The 20,099-nt window shown below is 40.0% G+C and overlaps 1 protein-coding gene across 3 annotated transcripts in view; it reads right to left on the bottom strand.

Annotated features, from left to right (window-relative positions):
• Positions 1 to 16,263, bottom strand: part of TAF1B (TATA-box binding protein associated factor, RNA polymerase I subunit B) — a 1,822,186-nt gene extending 1,805,923 nt beyond the window's left edge. For 2 of the 3 annotated variants that reach the window (XM_044079201.1, XM_044079215.1), the window contains exon 1: positions 15,803 to 15,883. In XM_044079201.1, coding sequence (XP_043935136.1) covers positions 15,803 to 15,868 — 66 coding nt within the window. In that variant the 5' untranslated portion in view covers positions 15,869 to 15,883. Of the gene's footprint in view, positions 1 to 15,802; positions 15,884 to 16,104 lie in introns of those variants that run through there. The other variant, XM_044079209.1, reaches the window with a different exon arrangement.
• Between the last annotated feature and the right edge of the window lie 3,836 nt (positions 16,264 to 20,099).

The following is a 20,099-nucleotide window of genomic DNA, read 5'->3' as shown; positions in this document are numbered from 1 at the left end:
AGTGTAAATACAATATCCTATACATATCATCTCAAAGCCCTCTCTCTATACTGTTTCCTACAAACAGCTGACAGGAGAGTTATGCCTCACACACTAGGCATCTTTGGATTCCACTCTGATGAACCTGTTGCATATCCACAAAATGAACGGCACCAGAATTACTACATCTAAGAATTTAAACTTTACTTACAACTTAAATAGGACATGTTGGAGGGACAGGTATATACCTCAGAAAATCCCCACTCTCTTGAATAGGCTTCTCATCCATGTTAAGCAGAGCTCTTCCCTAACCCTATTCAAGTGCAACATGGATCAGTGGATGGAGAACTGGAAATTCACTCCTGGTCCGACACCTATGTCTCCAATGGACAGAGGCGGCCATTAAATCATGCCCCAACATACACCCCTTAAAATAACCTCTAAGGCACCATAACTCATGAGATAAATAAAGGTTGCAGTGATTGTTAGCCTAGTATACACTTATGGACCAAGATTTCCTCAATTTCCAACATGTTATACACTGAGCAAGCTAAATGGCACAGAAATAGTGCATGATGACAGAAACCATAAATTTTGCTTTATTTACATGTGGCAAATATGAAATCACTTTTTAGGGAGGAAAATACACTCTTGAAAAGATGAATTATTATATTTAGGGTCTAAGATGAAGATACAGAGTATGACAGCTACAAATAGCTGTTATTTATTGGAAGTGTGCCAAAGGTTAAAACAGCACTCCTGAATACATTGAAAGGTTAACAAATGTGTTGGAATTCAATACTTTATGACAATAATACAAGTAATTCTTACGATGGATAACGATACTTTTATGTTAAAATGGCAATTGCAGATTTTCCAGTAAATAGAAAAAAATAATGACACAAAAGATGGGTCAAGAAGCTCTTATTTAGTACCACATCTGTGTTTCTGTACTTGACTGGAACAATGATTCCTAATCTAGAAACCCTGCTTGATAAGCGATAATTAATCTTGCTGTATAGACATGTTTGTCTACCACTATTGCAAGATTAAGTGGAAGGTACAGCAGCCAAGACCTGTAATGAGTGATCCCACATTATTTCTTTTGCCATGTTTGACAGAAACCTGCATTAAAGGTACTGGGTCCAACTGTCTTGCATTGACGTGTTTGCCAAGCTACTTGTTAATATTGCTGGTATCTCAAAAATGGACAGAACAAAAGATTAAGCAACTAGAAAAGTATGGAATGGGGTCAAGTCTTAGCTTTCCAGTGCAAAGTGTATTAAAATGAAGTGAATGAACTGGCAGTTTGTTCAACTAAAAGTTCTTTTTCAAGGGTCTCCCTTTTATTTGAGACTTAATGACTCAGTTGTATAAATCTAGTAGTGTGTATTTGAAATAGGTTCATAGGTAATTATTAGACTATCAACTTTTGTGAGCAATTTTAAGCCTCCCCTCAAAGGCGAGAATCAAACCCTGTACCTTGTATCTGTGAGGTAGACACCTTAACCACTATGCCAACCCCCTACCCATAAAAGGGGGCACCCATATTTGAATCAGGGGGCTCTTGATCTGCAGTCAAATGCTCTACCTGTGAGCGATACCCACATTTTAAGTGCACAGTATGAGCATGTATTTATCATGTAATTGTGCTGTGTGTCCTTCCTAAGTGAGCCTTCCAGGTGGACATATACCTGTAACAACCTTGTGCTATGTTACCTGACCCACATTTACTTGTTCATCTCGGTCTTTATTGCTGCCATCCACCATGGGTGTTTTCTACAATGCAGACGTGCATAACTAATATCTTGTTTTCCTTCACTATGCCTATATAAGAATTAAATGCCTTCTTCAATGAATTCCTATTCTTGATTTGGTCGACTTAATTCAGTTTCCTGAAGTATGGTGCCACACTTTTTATCATGCTTAAAATGGGCCAGTGTGGCAGTTATTCTAATAAAGGAATTTAATGTGATAACACAATGCAATGTGGTAGGGATTCATAGACTATCACAGTCAAACAGCACTACCATGCTTGAACCTGCCCATTCCAGGGGTGATGGTATACATGCCCAGTATGTTCATGCACACAGCCTGTGAAAACCATAACACCAGAATTATGTGCTACTGAGAATGTAGCATGGTGATACCCACTACATGGCATCCAAATGTGTGGCTCTACACAATGGGTAGCCGTTTTGATCATCATCATGACTTCTACAGTGGATGTGTCCTCCTCAAGCAGTGACTTCAGTAGAAATCTTGCCTTGTGTGAGCAAGAAACCAGGAATTTCTTGTGTCTCCTTTATATGAACTATCAGGACAACCTGCTGAGCCATTATGATGCCCCATTAGATGGGATCAATGCCTGGCATCAGCTTACTGTCATCAGCCATTCTGCTGAGCACTGCAGGCATCACCACCTGGTTTGCCAGGGAAAGGCAAAGGTTAGGGAGAGTGTGCCCAACTTTTATGCTAAGCAGAATATATTTGTAACCTATGAGCTATTCTTCTTGGTTCTTTGCCCTCACTTCGCAGGTTTACAGTATACTTAATTCTTCCTACTTAATTTCACAGCAGAGTAAGCGTGAGTTTACTGGGAAGCCTGTCTCATGAGGATTGATGGACTCTCCCAACAATGGTATCCACATACTCTTTCCCAGGATATTTATACATCAGTGATGACACTGTCAACTTTCAATTCTGTGGTTCCTGTACATGTGTACAAATGTGGAAGCCACCCTACTAATGGTGTCTGGAAAGCCAGAACCATATTAAGGGTGGGGTCAAGGAGTAGCCTCCTACGGCTCAAGGTGTTAGGGGACATGCTCATGAAGCATAGTATCATATTCCTCCAACACTGGAAATGCAGGGGACCTTATACCCTTGTAAACCCAACTTACATTTATATACAATTGTGAATTGAGTAAACTGTTAACTCAACCATCTCATTTTGAATAATACAACTCATTTTACATTTGAAAAATAGACAAAACATGTTGTTGTTTGTCTTTCAGCTTTTCCCGGTTAGGGGTCGCCACAGCGGAACTCCGGTCTGCTAATGATTGGCAGTAGATTTTCACGAACGCCGAGGTGCCATCTCGACGTTCAGCCTTCAATGAACGCACGGCCATTTACGCATGTCTTTCGAATGCCCACCCAACCGCGGACATGAACACACCAAAAAAAAAAACTACAACAAAATAACTGGAAGCCAAGCTGTTCAATCACCACTTATTTTTAGTGCATCTGGTACCTCGACCATTCACCTTCTCAGGATAACATTTCTCCACTAGGCATTCATATTTATACAGGTTGGACACAATTAATAATCAACTGATTAAACACATACTTAATTACCAAATGAACAATTTAAACATTTTGTTATATAAAAAACTCAAATTTGAAACTTATCAGCTAACATTTACAACAATACTTATTAGTGAACCAAGAAAGAAAGTGGTGCGAATAGTGCTCTGAGAAAGCAAGTAAACCAAATGAAGAAGCACTACTGTTGCGAGTCCCCAACACTCATTTATTATAACAAAAAGTTAAAAAATTGAGCGCTTTCGTCAATCCACCTTGACTTCATCGGAATTGATGATGAAGTCAAGGTGGATTGACGAAAGCGCTCAATTTTTTAACTTTTTGTTATAATAAACGATTGTTGGGGACTCGCAACAGTAGTGCTTCTTCATTTGGTTTACTAACAATACTTATTAATTCATCATTTTCTTATATAAAAAACATCTTAAATAACATATTTTAAAGTTACTAACATAATTCTTCACAATACATTTAATTAATTAAATTAAATTAATACAACACCTAATACAAACTATAACTTCCAAATTCAAACCCCTGGGAAATAATGTCTTATAATTTAAGATCATCTTGCTTTCCAATGCACTTAATTTACTATCAAAATCACCCCCTCTAACCATGTAAGGCTGAGTTAAAACACTAAAAAAGAAACCACCAGCTCAACCATGGTGAATTTTACAAAAATGTTCTGCTACAGCACTTTTTAAATTGCCCTTCCTGATGTCCCCCAAGTGTTCAAAAATTCTAATTTTCACTTTGCGCTTAGTCTGCCCCACATACCACCTAACAGAGCTAGATCCAATCCCTCAGAGCCACACGCTCCAGGGATCTAAACCTTGTCATCACAATAAACAAAACATGCTGGAGGGATATACCACCTAACAGAGCTAGATCCAATCCCTCAGAGCCACACGCTCCAGGGATCTAAACCTTGTCATCACAATAAACAAAACATGCTGGAGGGATAGGTTCCTGACCCAGAGACTCCCAGACTCTGGAAAAGACGGACAATACATGTCAAGCAGAGCGCCTCTTTGGCCCTCTTCAAAAGGAACCTTGATGATTGGATGGGAGAAAGGAAGTCACCCCGGGGATCACGTCAGTCGCCCTGATAGACAAGGGTCCAGGGAAGTAAATAGTGTGGGAAGAAATAGCCAGGGAATTGTTATGGCTAGGCTTGTATAGGCCCTAGGGCCGATAGCCTAGTACCAACCTATAATCCACATCCAATAATGTACACTGCCCCACAAGATTCATAGTCAAATCTCTCCTTGAAAATTAAATTTTCTACCATTAATTTTAACTTCTGTTAAGTTCTTAATTTTAGAACAAACCTTACAATGCCCAACAAACATAAGAGCCCCTTCTTTCCACTGATGTCACTGAACATCTATGCCTAAAATTTAGCAATGCCATACGAAAACGTAACAAATTTTGGAAACAATTCCCCCACAACTTCATCCTGATAAACCACATGCCATAAATCCTTGACTAGATTAGTTAAGACATCCGAAAAAGGTGAGGTGAGAATTTAGTAACAAAATACATTTTACCACTCACATCTTGGACCTCAAAATTAATCCTAGTACACTTATTCAACCACCACTGTTTGTTGCCTTTCCTTCCTTTATTTTCTTCTAATTTCCTTATGGTATTACTTAAAATCCCCAAAGGATATCCACAAGCCACAAGTCTCTCTCACCTCTATTAGACCCTTCTCCTAAAATTTCTCTTCTGAAGTATTAAAAAAAAATTCTTCTAAATTCACCATATGGAAGGGAATTCATCAGGTGTGGAAGGTGCATGCTAGTACCATACAAATAAATTAACTGTTGTTTCCTTCCTATAGGGTTTATACTGGATACTCTATCACTCCCCAATATAGAATTCTACATCCAAAAATAAATTAATTTCTTATTTAATGCACAAGTAAACTTTAGACCATGCATATTTCCATTTAACTCTGTGAAACATTTTAAATATTTTGACTCGTTACCCTTACAATCGAAGAAAAAAAATCATCCTTGTACCTTTTGTACAGGACTACATGTTCAGAAAAATTCATGTAAGGTAAATAAACTTTTTTTTCAAACTCACCCATGTAGATGATTGCATTAAGAGGGAGCAAATGGGGCCCCCATCGCTGTGCCTTTCCCACTGTAAAAATACTTCATTACCAAAACAAAAATAATTGTGTGTCAAGCAGAATTCCAAAATATTAATAAGATGTGTGTGGTCCCTCCCCCATTATATTACCAACCGTCGCTAAACCCCATCTAAGTTCCATATCAGTGTACAAAGAATCGATGTCCACCATGACCCAACAGAAATCTTCCTGCCATTCGATTCCTTTCAAGCTTTCATAAAGTTCCAAACTGTTCTTAACATGTGCTGGTACCCTTTGTAAATATTTCTTAAGCTGAAAATCCATGAAAATTCCCACATTTTGTAAATAAGAATCAATACTGGACACTCTGGGTCTACCTGGAGGATCCACCAAGTTTTTGTGCTCTTTGGAAATTGCATATAATAAAGGGTCCCTGGAATTGTATATCTGCAGTTATTTTCAAACTGCTACTGGTGAGGAAACCCAACCATAACTCTCAACTGTCCAGATTTTCGCTTCATATTTTTAATCTTTTCCGCATAATATTTGTGATTTTCTAGCAACTCGCTGAGGATTGAATTCATGAAATAATTACATCTATTTGAGTTTCAGTATCCTTCAGAAAATGTATGCTAACACAACACCTGTTATTCTAACAACTTTTTAAGTTTACGTAACCAATATTTAAAAACTATCCCTACTTTTGGGCCTTTGTCCCCATTATTTTATGCTTTGCCCAGATTTCTTGAGCTGAGAGGTTGAGAACTATGAACTCAACCTCTCTCCCCTTTCTAAAAGTTCCAACAGCATTAAATTAAATGAGGCAACCAGATTACTATCTAAGTGACTATATTCATCCTTATTCAGAAGTAAATCATTCACTATTTTACCATACCTGGATTTATCCATAATAACCCAGTTGCCACCCTTATCTGCCTGCCTGAAAACATAATCATTTAACTTTACGAAGTTGTTGTAAGGCCAACCACTCATGTTTCATTAAATTGAAATATTTTTTAGATTTAATAAATTTCTCATACTCAAATTCCAGCTTTTTACATAGCGTATGTTCAAACAAATATATGGATGTAGACATTTTTGGTGGTACAAAACGGCTAACACCATTTTACATTTGGTAAGGAAGGTGAACTGGTCCATGCACCATTTTCAGCCATAACATGGGACAAAGGCAGTAATTTTACACACAAAATCCAGGAGCAGATGTAGATAACATATAGCAAACATTTTGAATGGTGCAGGTAGTATGGAGAATACTACATGTGCACTCGTTAATATTGTACACAAAAATGTAGTCAAGACATGAACAGCAAATACAGGCAGCAGAAAAAAAAACAAACTCCAATACATACAGGGAATGCTCATGTTTCAGGGTAATGTACTTAATACAATATACGCAAGGCAATTGTGTATCACACTCTACACATGTATAGATTACCAGTAGCTGAAAATATGACAATTAGTGGTGAATGAAAGAAGTTTAATTTTTCAAGGCCATAAAAGTAAGGGGAGAATGAGTGCTGAATCATACTCCAAATTCACTTCTGCACTGATAAAGAATGGCATTATACTGGCTAAGTTAGATCAGTGCAGTTACATCAACGCACTAATGCAACATGGGTTAGTTTAGAAAAATGATGAATGCTTCCCGGAAAGCATTAGACAACAGAGAGTTACTCAAAATCTGTATTATACCAACTGGGTCTATTCTACTCGCAAAGCTTTATTCTCCTCTTAAAAGAATAAATCACAAGCCACCCTGAATTAACTCTAAACTGAATTTAGTGGACAGCACCATCAGCAACCACTGCCTCCACTTCTGTCCTCTAGCCTGAGGAACACACTAGACTTCCACTGGTGACGGTCCACCACAGACATATTTCTAGCTTCAGCATGCAGGTCCTACCATCTGATCTGGACAACAGTCACTACATATTTGTTCAAGAATATTCTGCATTAATCAGCCACTGCTCATTAGTTTGACTGCAGAATTAATGTAGTGTCTGCTTAATGCACATATGGATAAAACATTTAAAAAAAAATCACTACACCAATAGATGTGAAAAGCTTAAAACTCTTAAAAAAAAAAAAAACCTGCAGCAGAAGTCACAGATTCAAAAATAAAATTACGAACCTCAAAAACGTTGCTCTTCTAACATTAAAGGACACTCCTAGTAAACATAAGTAAAAAGTTAGAAAACCATGTCAGATTTCTTCTGCTGACACAGTCAAAAGATTTGCTAAGGAATGAGCAAGCCAGACTCAAAAAGCCATCGTCTTATCCTCACTCAAAGTGGCCTAAATGTACCATACTCTCATTTAAAAGTAAAGAAGCTTTTAAGAGAGTTACTTGACTTTTGACAATCTTGTTGTGATGAACATCACCCAACTTACTCATCCATGTCGTAAGGCAAACATTTGAGAAAATGACTGCCATACAACTAAAGAAATACCATCATTAGCATAGATTGATCTCAAAAGAGAAATACATATTTAAGACTTGGCATGTATACTGCTATAGTCATCTGTGTCACAATGATTCAGTAAGGTGAGAAGTGAATGATACCAAGTTAAATCTTCCATGTTTGCAAAGCTGACCAAACCCAATGACTCAGTTAAATCAACTTTTCATTGAAAAACTTGTTAGCAGCAGTAGAGAGGATGGCACATTTGTCTACTGGTTTTGAAGCTACCTAACGGGAAAGTCAGAAACCTGCTGTCATCCATATTGCCAGATACTTCTGGTATCCCACACAGCCCACTGTTTGGACTATTATTTGTTACACTTCTTTTAAACAACACTATATGGGGTATTAAGGGCCTAGGGCTTATCTGTCTAGCTGTGGGATGACATTCTGGTCCTGCTGCAGTTCCTTCCCTTGTGGGACACTGTACAGAGGTATTGAAAGGTTGTCTTCTCTACAGGAATGGTTTCATACACTGAATTGTCAAGTTAACATGACCAAAACAAACAGCATGCATTTTTGCAAACCTGGCAGACTGTGGATCGCATAAGAGATTGGTCTGTTGAGGGTTTGATGAAATGAAACTTAAATCGTTGCATACTTTAATTATAAATTCCTGTAATTAGAAGCAGTCAAAATATTTGTGTCACATAATTAAATCAATATCAACAAAAGCACATCAGCATCAGAGGGTTCATTATAAAATAAACAAATGTTAACTCATAAAAGTAACAGGTTACTGGCAAAAAAATGCTGTTCATGAAAGGTGGAATGTTTAAAGCCTCTGGTGACCAGTGTCTCCTTTACTAATTACAGGTGCTGCTGCTATATCAAACAGGAATATGTATTCCACTAGCACCTTGCAAAACACATGCATGTGAGAGGTCACTCCAACTGCAAGTGTGTATTTAGCAATGGGAAATCTTCTACATAAACCATGGTCAACAACTGCCTGGCTGCCATCTGCCATATCCAGAAGTACACACACACTCTGTGTGTATATATGTATATGTGTGTGTGTGTGTATATATATATATATATATATATATATATATATATATATATATATATATATATATATATATATATATTACACATACATAGGGCCTATACAGGTCTAGCCAAAAAGGTACCCTGGCTTTCGCCACCCAAGAAAATAAATTTTCCTGTGCCCCTGTCATCTCCAGGGTGAATTTCCTATTACCCATCCAATCATATAGGTTCATAGGTAGGTACTAGGCTATACAAACAGCCTCTGCTAGGATCAAACCCAGGACCCTGCACAACACAGCCAAAGTGATTTATGCGTGTGTGTGTGTGTGTATATATATATATATATATATATATATATATATATATATATACACATATACATATATACACATATACATATATATATATATATATATATATATATATTCTGGAATACACTCCCTGAATCAGTGTGTTGTACTTCTGATACCAGGTCTCTTACAGAAGACAGGGTTGGGAGAGGCATCTGGCTGACAAAGCTTATTGCTCTGACTATGATGAGCTACAGAGGAGATGCTCTTAACACATGTGCTACTCAGACACATCCTGAATTTAACTTATCTACGTTACACGTGTGAAGGTGAATTTTAGATACTCACAGGAAGTACATAAATGTACAAATAAGCATTTTTTTTCTCTCTCCCATCTGGCTCAAGTTGTGGCTGAAAAAATGTCCACTGTATCAGTCTACTTGCCTAGTTACATCTCAGACAATGAAATGTCAGTCTGTCGAAAATAATTGGCTAAGCTTCTGGTGTCATTCTAAGGGGATCCAGTATTTGTCTGCCTGTGATACATGATCGGCAGACCACGATGCTTTGCCAGAGATGGCCTGCACCTGTCGCCCTTGGGATTCCAGATACTGGCTTAGGCTCTTGCCACCCCTATACTGCCTTTTTTAGGCAAGGTTCAAATGACAAATTCACAACCATAACAGGTACAAGCAAGCAAAATCTGAGGGTAATGCTACTCAATGCTAGAAGTCTATACCTCAAAATGCATTCACTAGAGGCACTCCTTAAAATGGAGAACATCGACATCTGTGCAGTGACAGAGATCTGGTTCAAGGCTCCAGACAGCACCCCTGCATTACCAGGCTATAACTCATACCACACCTTTCGGCCACCTAACCTACACCGAAACATTAAAGACAGAGGCGTGTCCATATTCATTAAGGATATCCACACCTTCAGGCTAGTTGCTCAGCATAATGCATCCGAGATTATCCAAGTGCAACTAACTCTGGGCAAGATCGCAATCCAAATTGTAACTTGCTACTGATCCCCCACCATGTCCCAGAATTCCCACTCCTCATTTCTTGATAAATTTCAACTACCAAACCACTAACTGGGAAAACTACTCATGTACCAAGTCTTTTGCGCAACGTTTTCTGGAATTCATAAATTCCAACTCCTTGGATCAACTTATCCGCACTCCCACCAGGGGCAGCAATATCCTAGACCTGATCGTTACCAACATGGGTGACCAGTGTTCCATACCAGAGGTCAATTCCTCATTGGACAGATCTGACCACAAGCTAATCACCCTAGACATCCACATCCCGCCCCCACCCCCCATTAGGGAACCCAACGTAAAAAATTTCTCCAAAGCCAACTTCACGCTTAAGACAGAAGTGGCAAACTTCACGACACCCATGCAGACGGACTATAGAGGTATGACTGCTGAATCCTACACAAATGCACTCTATAAGCACTTACGAGTGCATAGATTGTGCTATCCCTAACAGAACCAAGATGCTATCCTCCAAAAAGGTGGTCCCCTGCCATAAACAAACTCTACAACAGAAGAAAGAAACTGTTGCAAAAAAAAAAAAAAAAAAAAAGAGTAAAATCTCATGATTGGAGGAACTCTCTGGTCAGCCTCAGTAAGAAGCGGAGATCCCTCATAAAATCTTTCAAATCTAGTTACGAAAACAAAATAGCCACCGATTCTAAAGACAACCACAAAGCATTCTATAGCTATGTCAAGAATCTCAATGGCAACACTCAGATCTGCTCTGAGTTACAGTACAATGGCACTAAATATACAGAACCAACTGATATTGCCAACATGCTGGCAGATAGCACTTTACCCCCCTCGCACCCCCTAAAGGGCCCATCTTTATACCGGAAGAATGCAAAGTTCCTGTAATCACGGCTGCACAGGTAAAAACCACACTCACCAAAGCCAAGAACACAGCATCCGTGGGACCCGACAACATCCCAGGCTGCATTCTACATGAACTACAGAATGAACTGGCACCCCACCTAAGCACCGTCGTCAATCATAGCCTCACCTCAGGCTTTGTGCCCACTGAATGGCACACAGCGACGGTTATCCCACTCCACAAAGGGGGAGCCACCACGGACCCTGGGAACTACCGCCCAATTAGGCTAACGAGCCTGGTCTGCAAGGCCATGGAACTTATAAACAAAGACATTGGTAATCTCCAAACTCTGGACTCCACCCAGTTCGGGTTTGTAAAAGGCAAATCATGTCTCCTAAACCTGATAGACTTCTTTAAAGCAGTCACCAAAGCCGTAGATGAGGGTAAGGTGGTTCACACAGCCTAGCTAGATCTCGCCAAGGCTTTTGACACCATTCCCCACTGTGGAATTATAGATAAACCCACTAAACTAGATATAAATCCCCATGTCACAAGGTGGGTTGCCAACTGGCTCACTGACAGAACCCACACTGTGAAAGTAGCAGATTCCAAATCCGACTTCAGACCAGTGACAAGTGGAGTACCACAGGGTTCAGTCCTGGGTCCTCTCCTGTTTGGTATCTACTTTTCTGAAGTACAGGCTAACACAGAAGGTCTTTGCCCAATGACGTTTGCAGATGACTGCAAATTAGGACCCATAATCGAAACTTCTAACGATGTGGACATCCTACAAAAGGGCCTCACTGAGAGAGATGCCTGGTGTCAAAGCCACAGCCTCAAGCTCAATGCCAAAAAAGTGCATTATCATCCCCTTCGGTAAAAACTCTGTACTCATGAGCTACCACATAGGTGGCAGTCTACTTAACACCGAAAGTATGATAAGAGACCTTGGGGCACAGGTGGACAGTAGTCTCTCCTTTGATAATCACATTGCCACAGTAGTCAGGAAATCCTTCTACGTGGCACACCTCATCACAAAAGGTTTCACATCCAAGGAAAAAAAAAAAAAAAGAGGCCATTGTTCCTCTCTGCTTGTCACTCATTAGACCCATTATGGAGTACAATGCCCCTTTTGGTAAGTACCTCACAAGACATCTACAACAACTGGAAAGGCCGCAGGAAATACCTCACAAAGAGGATTACCGGCCTCAAACAGATGCCCTACGCAGAATGTCTCAAAAAACTCCAGCTTTACTCCATCGCATATCGCCTACTCAGAGGCAATCTCTGCCTAACATACAAAGCTATGTCAAACCCAGAGCTGTTGGACATGCTCCACTTAAAGAAATCCCAATCCCTCCCCAAGCTACACACTCTAGGGACCTAAACCTTGTCACCACAATAAACGGAACATGCTGGAGGAATAGATTCCTGTCCCACAGACTTCCCATACTCTGGAACAAACTACCTATCTATATCAAACAAAGCTCCTCATTAGCACTCTTCAAGAAAAACCTTGATGACTGGATGGGAAATAGGAAAGTCACCCCAGGGATCACCTCTTTGGCTCTGCTCAACAGGGGCACAGGAAAATAATTTTCTTGGGTGGTGAAAGCCAGGGTACCTTTTTGGCTAGGCTTATATAGGCCCTAGGGAAAATAGCCTAGTACCTACCTATGAACCTATAACTTTAGAGAAATCCCATCTTTCTAAACATTAATGTGAAAGCAGATATTGCTGCGATACTTGTAGTTTATACAGTCACACACCCAGTTCCCTTTCCATTGCAAAACCCAGCATTTCTGAACCAGTTTCAGGTTTCACTCAAGACATTAGATAATCAAACTTGTTTTGATTACCTAATTCTACAAGAACTAACTAACTCAGATGTCAGGTAAACAAACTAACACCTCCACAGGAGGCAAACAGCTTGCATTCTAACACCAACATTGCAGAAGTGTATAATGTGCAGGGTGCTACACTCTTTCTTTGTTACCCTTCTGTTATGTTCTGGTGGATGGTACAGATGTCATGGCAGGTACTCTGTTCTGTGAAAACCAAGGTAAGTTTCACCAGTGTAATAGCCAAATTTCTTACCTATACAAATCACTATATTGGTTTGTGTTATTAAAAAATTATGCCTTACCAATTAACAAAATGGAAAGAATGTTACTGCTCTCATCACTACCCCAAATTTGCTCGCCCACTGAATCTCAAAAATAAACATAATTTAATGATACAGAAGACCTAAAAAGTTGCCAAACAATGAGAACTGGAAATACTTCACTAAATGAATACTGTCACAGAAACATACCAAATTGGTGGCACTTCACTTGTTTGAAAAGGCAAAAAAAAAAAACAGAAGCATAAAGCAGTTTTCCTTTTGTAGCAAAAAATCTATTCACCACCAAAGGAGCAAACATATGAGCCAGGTACAATCAGAAATGTTACACTTGCAAAAAATCTTCCATACTGATACACGCATACTCATCACTTATCCTCTGATTCATATCAAAAATAAAGCAAAACTATAATACATGTACTGAAAATGTTATATTATGTCACATAGTAAACATTATCAACAAAGCAAAATACAATATTTTTTTTACATAACATTAGAATGTTGCATCAATTCACACACTAACATTTATTCCTCACCTGCTCTATTTGTAGATAAACTGTTAATTATATTTACAGTTTATCTGTACTGTACTTACATCATACAAAACAGAAACATAGCATCTTATACATACTTTACTGGACACCCTTAGTTCCCTAAAATAACCATAAGCAGAAAAATAAAAGCTCTCCCAGTTTCCACTTCCATTCCCCATACTGTTAGAATACATTCAATAACTGTGGTCTGGTTGTGAGTTTTACTTTAGGTAGTGAAAAAACTTTTTTTTTTTTATATATCCATATCTTATAACATGCAGTAATGTAATTCATCTATAACCACATTTATCTAAACACTTTTACTGCATTACCTGTAGTCTTCTTCATTCGACTTTTCCCGGTTAGGGGTTGCCACAGCGGATCACCTGTCCGCTCATGACTGGCAATGCATTTTTACAGTGCTGAGTTGCCAGCCCAGCTCCCAACCTTCCACAGAAGGCACACACATGCACACACTCATGCCTAGGGCCAATTTACAGTGTCCAATCCACCTACAGCTAACCGCTACACCACCGAGGCCACCCATTACCTGTACCTGTATTCTCTGTATTTCTAAAAATATAAAACTAAGCCAAGGTGTTTGTGGAACACAAAGAATCCACAACTAATTGGACAATTAATCTGTATCCCATCATTCACTACTTCAATAGCAAGAATGGTCCTTACTGACTTTACCACATCATAGGTGCAAACACATTTTTTAAAGTTGGTAAACCAACGAGACACAAAGCCTAGGGCAACCCAAGACCACCACATGGTTAAATAACTTGCGCAGATTCACACAGAAGGAAGACAAATACAGGCAGAGGGGCAACAGTAGAATACCATCTTAATCCAGCCTCTCTTCTAAGGGTGGTAGAAGAATAAGAAGGGTAGATCAGACCTTATACCCAAAGCAACAATACATAAATCTAGCCCATCCTATGGGATTCCGAGAAACTTCCAAGTAAGCTGAGAGATAAAACTCCTCCAGGGTGTTTTGAGTCTGCAACAGGATCCTCCTCCCATTTGACCACACTTCACACAATTCCACTGAAAATGTGTAGGGGAACATCTTCTCCAACTGCTCAAACCACTTCAGCATACTGCTCTAAACCCACAGGAATAGAGCTCTACTCTAAGATCATCCAGGAGTGTAAAGCTCCTCATTCTGTGATGGGCAGTTAACCCAGTTAATCTGCATTGCTGTTAGTATCCACAAAGTCATGTTTTCAGTCTTGGTGAGGACAAGGATAGAGTCTGACTGGTAAAATGACAGTTTTAACTTAGGAGTCACTTCAGTTCTCTCATCAACACCACAGTCCAGTACACCTGAAGTACTGCCACCACTGCACCCACTCACTGGTCAGTCTCTCAGTCCCTTCCAATTTCACTTGTGATCAAGAACCCAAGATACATAAACCTCCCACACTTTTGGGTAGATAAGCCCATCTCATCTGCAGAAAACAGCCCACTCTTCTAAGAACTAAAAGGTATGCTTTGGAAGTGCACATTCTCAACCCAAACAAGTTCACACTCAACAGTGAACTGTTCCAATGCATAACTTCACACGCCAATTTGAAGGACATTATGCACTCTCACACCCACAAAATGGACATTTTCTAGATCTTTAATACTTTATGCTACATTGTCCATAAAATTAGGAATAGAAAAAGGGTTAGAACAGATTAGTTGACTTGGTATCAAGTTTGCACATTTAGTCCTCTACACTAACCGACTGAATAAACCAAATTATACTAAATGATTGTTTCTTACATCTGTTAACCAGGTAAACCTAACAGCCATTAAGTATCCATACGCAAGGGTGAGCCATGGCCAGTCCCCTGGCTTAGTTGACTTGCTGAGAATCTCATAATCTACAAATGGAGCTTGGGGGCCTCAAACTCAAAACCACTGGATAATGCTCATTAACAGGTCATTCTCAGTTATGCTAAAGTTCCCACTGCCTCAAATCACAACAAACGTTTTCAAAGTAATCTGGAGCTAGTCTGGTAACTCATCAAGCGAATAAGTTTTAAATGCACACTATAATTAAATTAATTCCTCAGTGGTGTGTCAAAACTTAATCGTTGTAACAGGCTTCTGCCCGCATACCTTATAAAATATTATCTCAATGTTACCAAGGCACGCTTGTTCTTTTTCTTGACAGCTCAAGTTCATAATGTTTACGTGTTAACCTTTCTACCATCATGTACTTTAGTAGAAAAAAATATCATGAGATATGCATCAGAGAGGAAAGCATGGACACAGTAAGATTACGATTGTCTACCGGACCAATTAGGGAATCCTGTTTAAAAAGAGCCGAGCTTTCTAATCTTCGACACACCAGCAACACCCATCCAAAAAGTAAAGTATGCAGCATATAATGTCTTCAACCCACATACTAAAACCCTTACCGCAACTTCTTCCATTTATAAACGAGTCCTCATAGAAATACATATTCACTCATCAACCTGCTGCTTACTGGTCTTATCTTTTCTACAGTGTAATTCACGTGAAGGAAAAGAATAACCTATCAGTGTAACACCAAAATAGTGTCGTGTAGAAAATAACAGTAGTATGATTTGGGCCCAACCTAGTGGTGCAAAACAGATCCAATAATGTATTCGTCTAACGTTATATAACATTTAAGTAACTTGTTTACGTACATTTGAAGTTACATAAATGCAAAGCGAGGCGAAACTGAAGTGTATTAACCCACCACCGAGTTCGCGCAGGAATGGGCGTGCCCACCGTGATTGACATGCTGGCGGGTGGAGATTAACAACTGCAATGTGCCATGTATGACACGCAGTGCTAATGTAACGGTAAATCCGTGTCATGTATTAGAAAGGTTATACACATGTTTTCACAATACATATAATTGCTGTTATACGTATAATGTTTTCTGTATTTAGGGTCATTCAAGTGATTTAACAGTCTGTACATCATACATCTGTTGGAGAAAAGTGGGAGACTCTACATCTGGTCATATTTTACTAGCATGTCTGTTAAAAAAAAACAACTAGAAGGGAACTGAAAGAGTACAAATTACGGAGTTTCTATCAACAAACACACTTAAATGACCTGCCAACCAAAACCAAATGTGTAAACAGGTTACTCGACACAAAACCAAAAAATACAGTGTTAAAAATCACGATCATTGCCTTCAGGGGAGGGTGGCTGCTAACTTACAACATACTGTAGTCGGAAGTTCCAAAACAGATACAAAATTCATAATATAAACACGCCCCTTTAACAATCAAACAGTACACAAGTATTTTGTAATAAGCATATAATTAGTGCTATACGTATATATGTATCTTTTCTGTATTTTCTTTATAATTTTGGTAATCTGTTTGTAGGTCTATATTACCTAGAGTTTTGGTGGCATCTTTCAATCAAACGGTGGGCAGTGCAGTCAAAATGGTCGCAGGCGGGGTTTGGGCGGGGCTTGCTACTGCGCATCTGGTGGGTTAATACACTTCAATTCGCCCAAAGCGATTTACTTGATTTAGAATTTGGAATACGTGCGCGGATTCCAGACGAAAACTTAAATTTACATCACATGAGTGTGTTAATAGTTTGAGAGGCGATGCTTATATCGGGCAGTCATTACCTATAAGTAAAGTGCCTAAATGTGGTTTATGCTCATCTATCATCATCATCATCATTCTCTTTCGGCTTTTCCCGTTAGGGGTCGCCACAGCGGATCATCTCTTCCCATTTCTTCCTATCCTCTGCATCTTGCTCTGTCACACCAACCGCCTGCATGTCCTCTCTCACCACGTCCATAAACCTTATCTTAGGCCTTCCTCTATTCCTCTTACCTGGCAGCTCCATCCTTAGCATCTTTTTCCCAATATACCCATCATCCCTCCTCAGCACATGTCCAAACCAACGCAATCTCGTCTCTCTTGCTATGTCTCCAAACTGTCCAACATGAGCTGACCCTCTAATATACCGATTCCTAATCCTATCCATCCTAGTCACACCGATTGCAAATCTTAACATCTTTAACTCTGCCACATCCAGCTCTGACTCCTGCCTTTTTGTCAATGCCACTGTCTCCAACCCATATAACATAGCTGGTCTCACTATACTCTTGTAGACCTTCCCTTTCACTCTTACGGATACCCGTCTGTCACAAATCACTCCTGACACTCTTCTCCTCCCATTCCACCCTGCCTGTACTCTCTTCTTCACCTCTCTTCCACATTCACCATTACTCTGAACTGTTGATCCCAAGTACTTAAACTCGTCCACCTTTACCAACTCTACTCCCTGCATCCTCACCATTCCTCTACCCTCCCTCTCATTTACACACATATATTCTGTCTTAGCCCTGCTGACCCTCATTCCTCTGCTCTCTAGAGCATATCTCCACCTCTCCAGAGTCTCCTCAACCTGATTCCTACTCTCACTACAGATCACAATGTCATCTGCAAACATCATAGTCCACGGGGCCTCCTGTCTGATCTCATCTGTCAACCTGTCCATCACCACTGCAAATAAGAAAGGACTCAGAGCTGATCCTTGATGTAATCCCACCTCCACCTTAAACGGATCTGTCACTCCCACTGCAGTCCTCACCACTGTCACACTACCCTCGTACATATCCTGTACCACTCTTACGTACTTCTCTGCCACTCCCGACTTCCTCATACAATACCACAACTCTTCTCTAGGCACCCTGTCATATGCTTTCTCCAAGTCTACAAAGACACAATGCAACTCCTTCTGACCTTCTCTGTATTTCTCCATCAACAGTCTCAGAGCAAACATTGCATCTGTAGTGCTCTTTCCTGGCATGAAACCATACTGCTGATCACTAATCATCACCTCCCTTCTTAACCTTGTTTCCACTACTCTTTCCCATAACTTCAAGCTGTGACTAATCAGTTTTATCCCTCTGTAGTTACTGCAGCTCTGCACATCACCCTTATTCTTAAAGATAGGTACCAAAACACTTTTTCTCCACTCCTCAGGCATCCTCTGACTTTCCAAAATTTCATTAAACAATCTAGTTAGAAATTCCACTGCCATTTCTCCTAAGCACCTCCATGCTTCCATTGGTATGTCATCTGGGCCAACAGCCTTTCCATTCTTCATCCTCTTCATAGCTGCCCTTACTTCCTCCTTGCTAATCTGTTTCACTTCCTGATTCACTATCCCCACATCATCCAACCTTCTCTCTCTCTCATTCTCTTCATTCATCAGCCTCTCAAAATACTCTTTCCATCTACTCAACACACTCTCCTCTCTTGTGAGTACCTTTCCCTCACTATCCTTTATCACCCTTACATGCTGCACATCTTTCCCAGCTCTGTCCCTCTGTCTAGCTAATCGGTACAGGTCCTTTTCTCCCTCTTTAGTGTCCAATCTCTCGTACAACTCTCCATATGCCCTATCCTTAGCTTTGCCACCTCTCTCTTTGCCATGCCTCATCTCCTTATACTCATGTCTACTTTCTTCATCTCTTTGACAATCCCACTTCTTCTTCGCCAGCCTCTTCCTCTGTATACTCTCCTGTACTTCCGCATTCCACCACCAGGTCTCCTTGTCCTCCTTCCTCTGTCCAGATGTCACACCAAGCACCTTTCTAGCAGTCACCCTTACTAGTTCTGCTGTAGTTACCCAGCTATTCGGTAACTCTCCACTGCCTCCCAGTGCCTGTCTTAACTCTTCCCTAAACTCCACTTCACAATCACCCTTTTTTAACTTCCACCATTTAATCCTTGGCACAGCTTTCACATTCCTCCTCCTCTTCTTGATCACCAACGTCATTCTACATACCACCAATCTATGCTGCTTAACTACACTTTCCCCTGCCACCACCTTACAGTCTCCAATCTCCTTAAGACTGGCCCTCCTACATAGTATATAATCAACTTGTGAGCATCTTCCTCCACTCTTGTACGTCACCCTATGCTCCACCCTCTTCTTAAAATACGTATTCACCACAGCCATGTCCATCCTTTTCGCAAAATCCACAATCATCTGACCTTCTGCATTCCTCTCCTTAACACCATACCTACCCATCACTTCCTCATCCCCTCTGTTCACTTCACCAACATGCTCATTAAAGTCCGCTCCAATCACTAGTCTCTCACCCTTGGGTACACTCACCACAACTTCATCCAACTCACTCCAAAATTTCTCTTTCTCTTCCATCGCACACCCAACTTGAGGAGCATATGCACTAACAACATTCATCATTACACCATCAATTTCGAGCTTCATAAACATCACTCGGTCAGACACTCTCTTCACGTCTAAAACACTCTTGGCATATTGTTCCTTTAGTATAACCCCTACCCCATTTCTCCTGCCATCCACACCATGATAAAACAATTTGAACCCGTTTCCTAAACACCTGGCCTTACTTCCCTTCCATCTGGTCTCTTGCACA

The sequence above is a fragment of the Protopterus annectens genome, chromosome 1.part1 (assembly GCF_019279795.1).
Source record: "Protopterus annectens isolate FY-2018-M chromosome 1.part1, PAN1.0, whole genome shotgun sequence".
Lineage (NCBI taxonomy): Eukaryota > Metazoa > Chordata > Ceratodontiformes > Protopteridae > Protopterus > Protopterus annectens.
The sequence above is the reverse complement of the archived record's forward strand: the minus strand, read 5'-3'. Positions and strand labels throughout refer to the sequence as shown.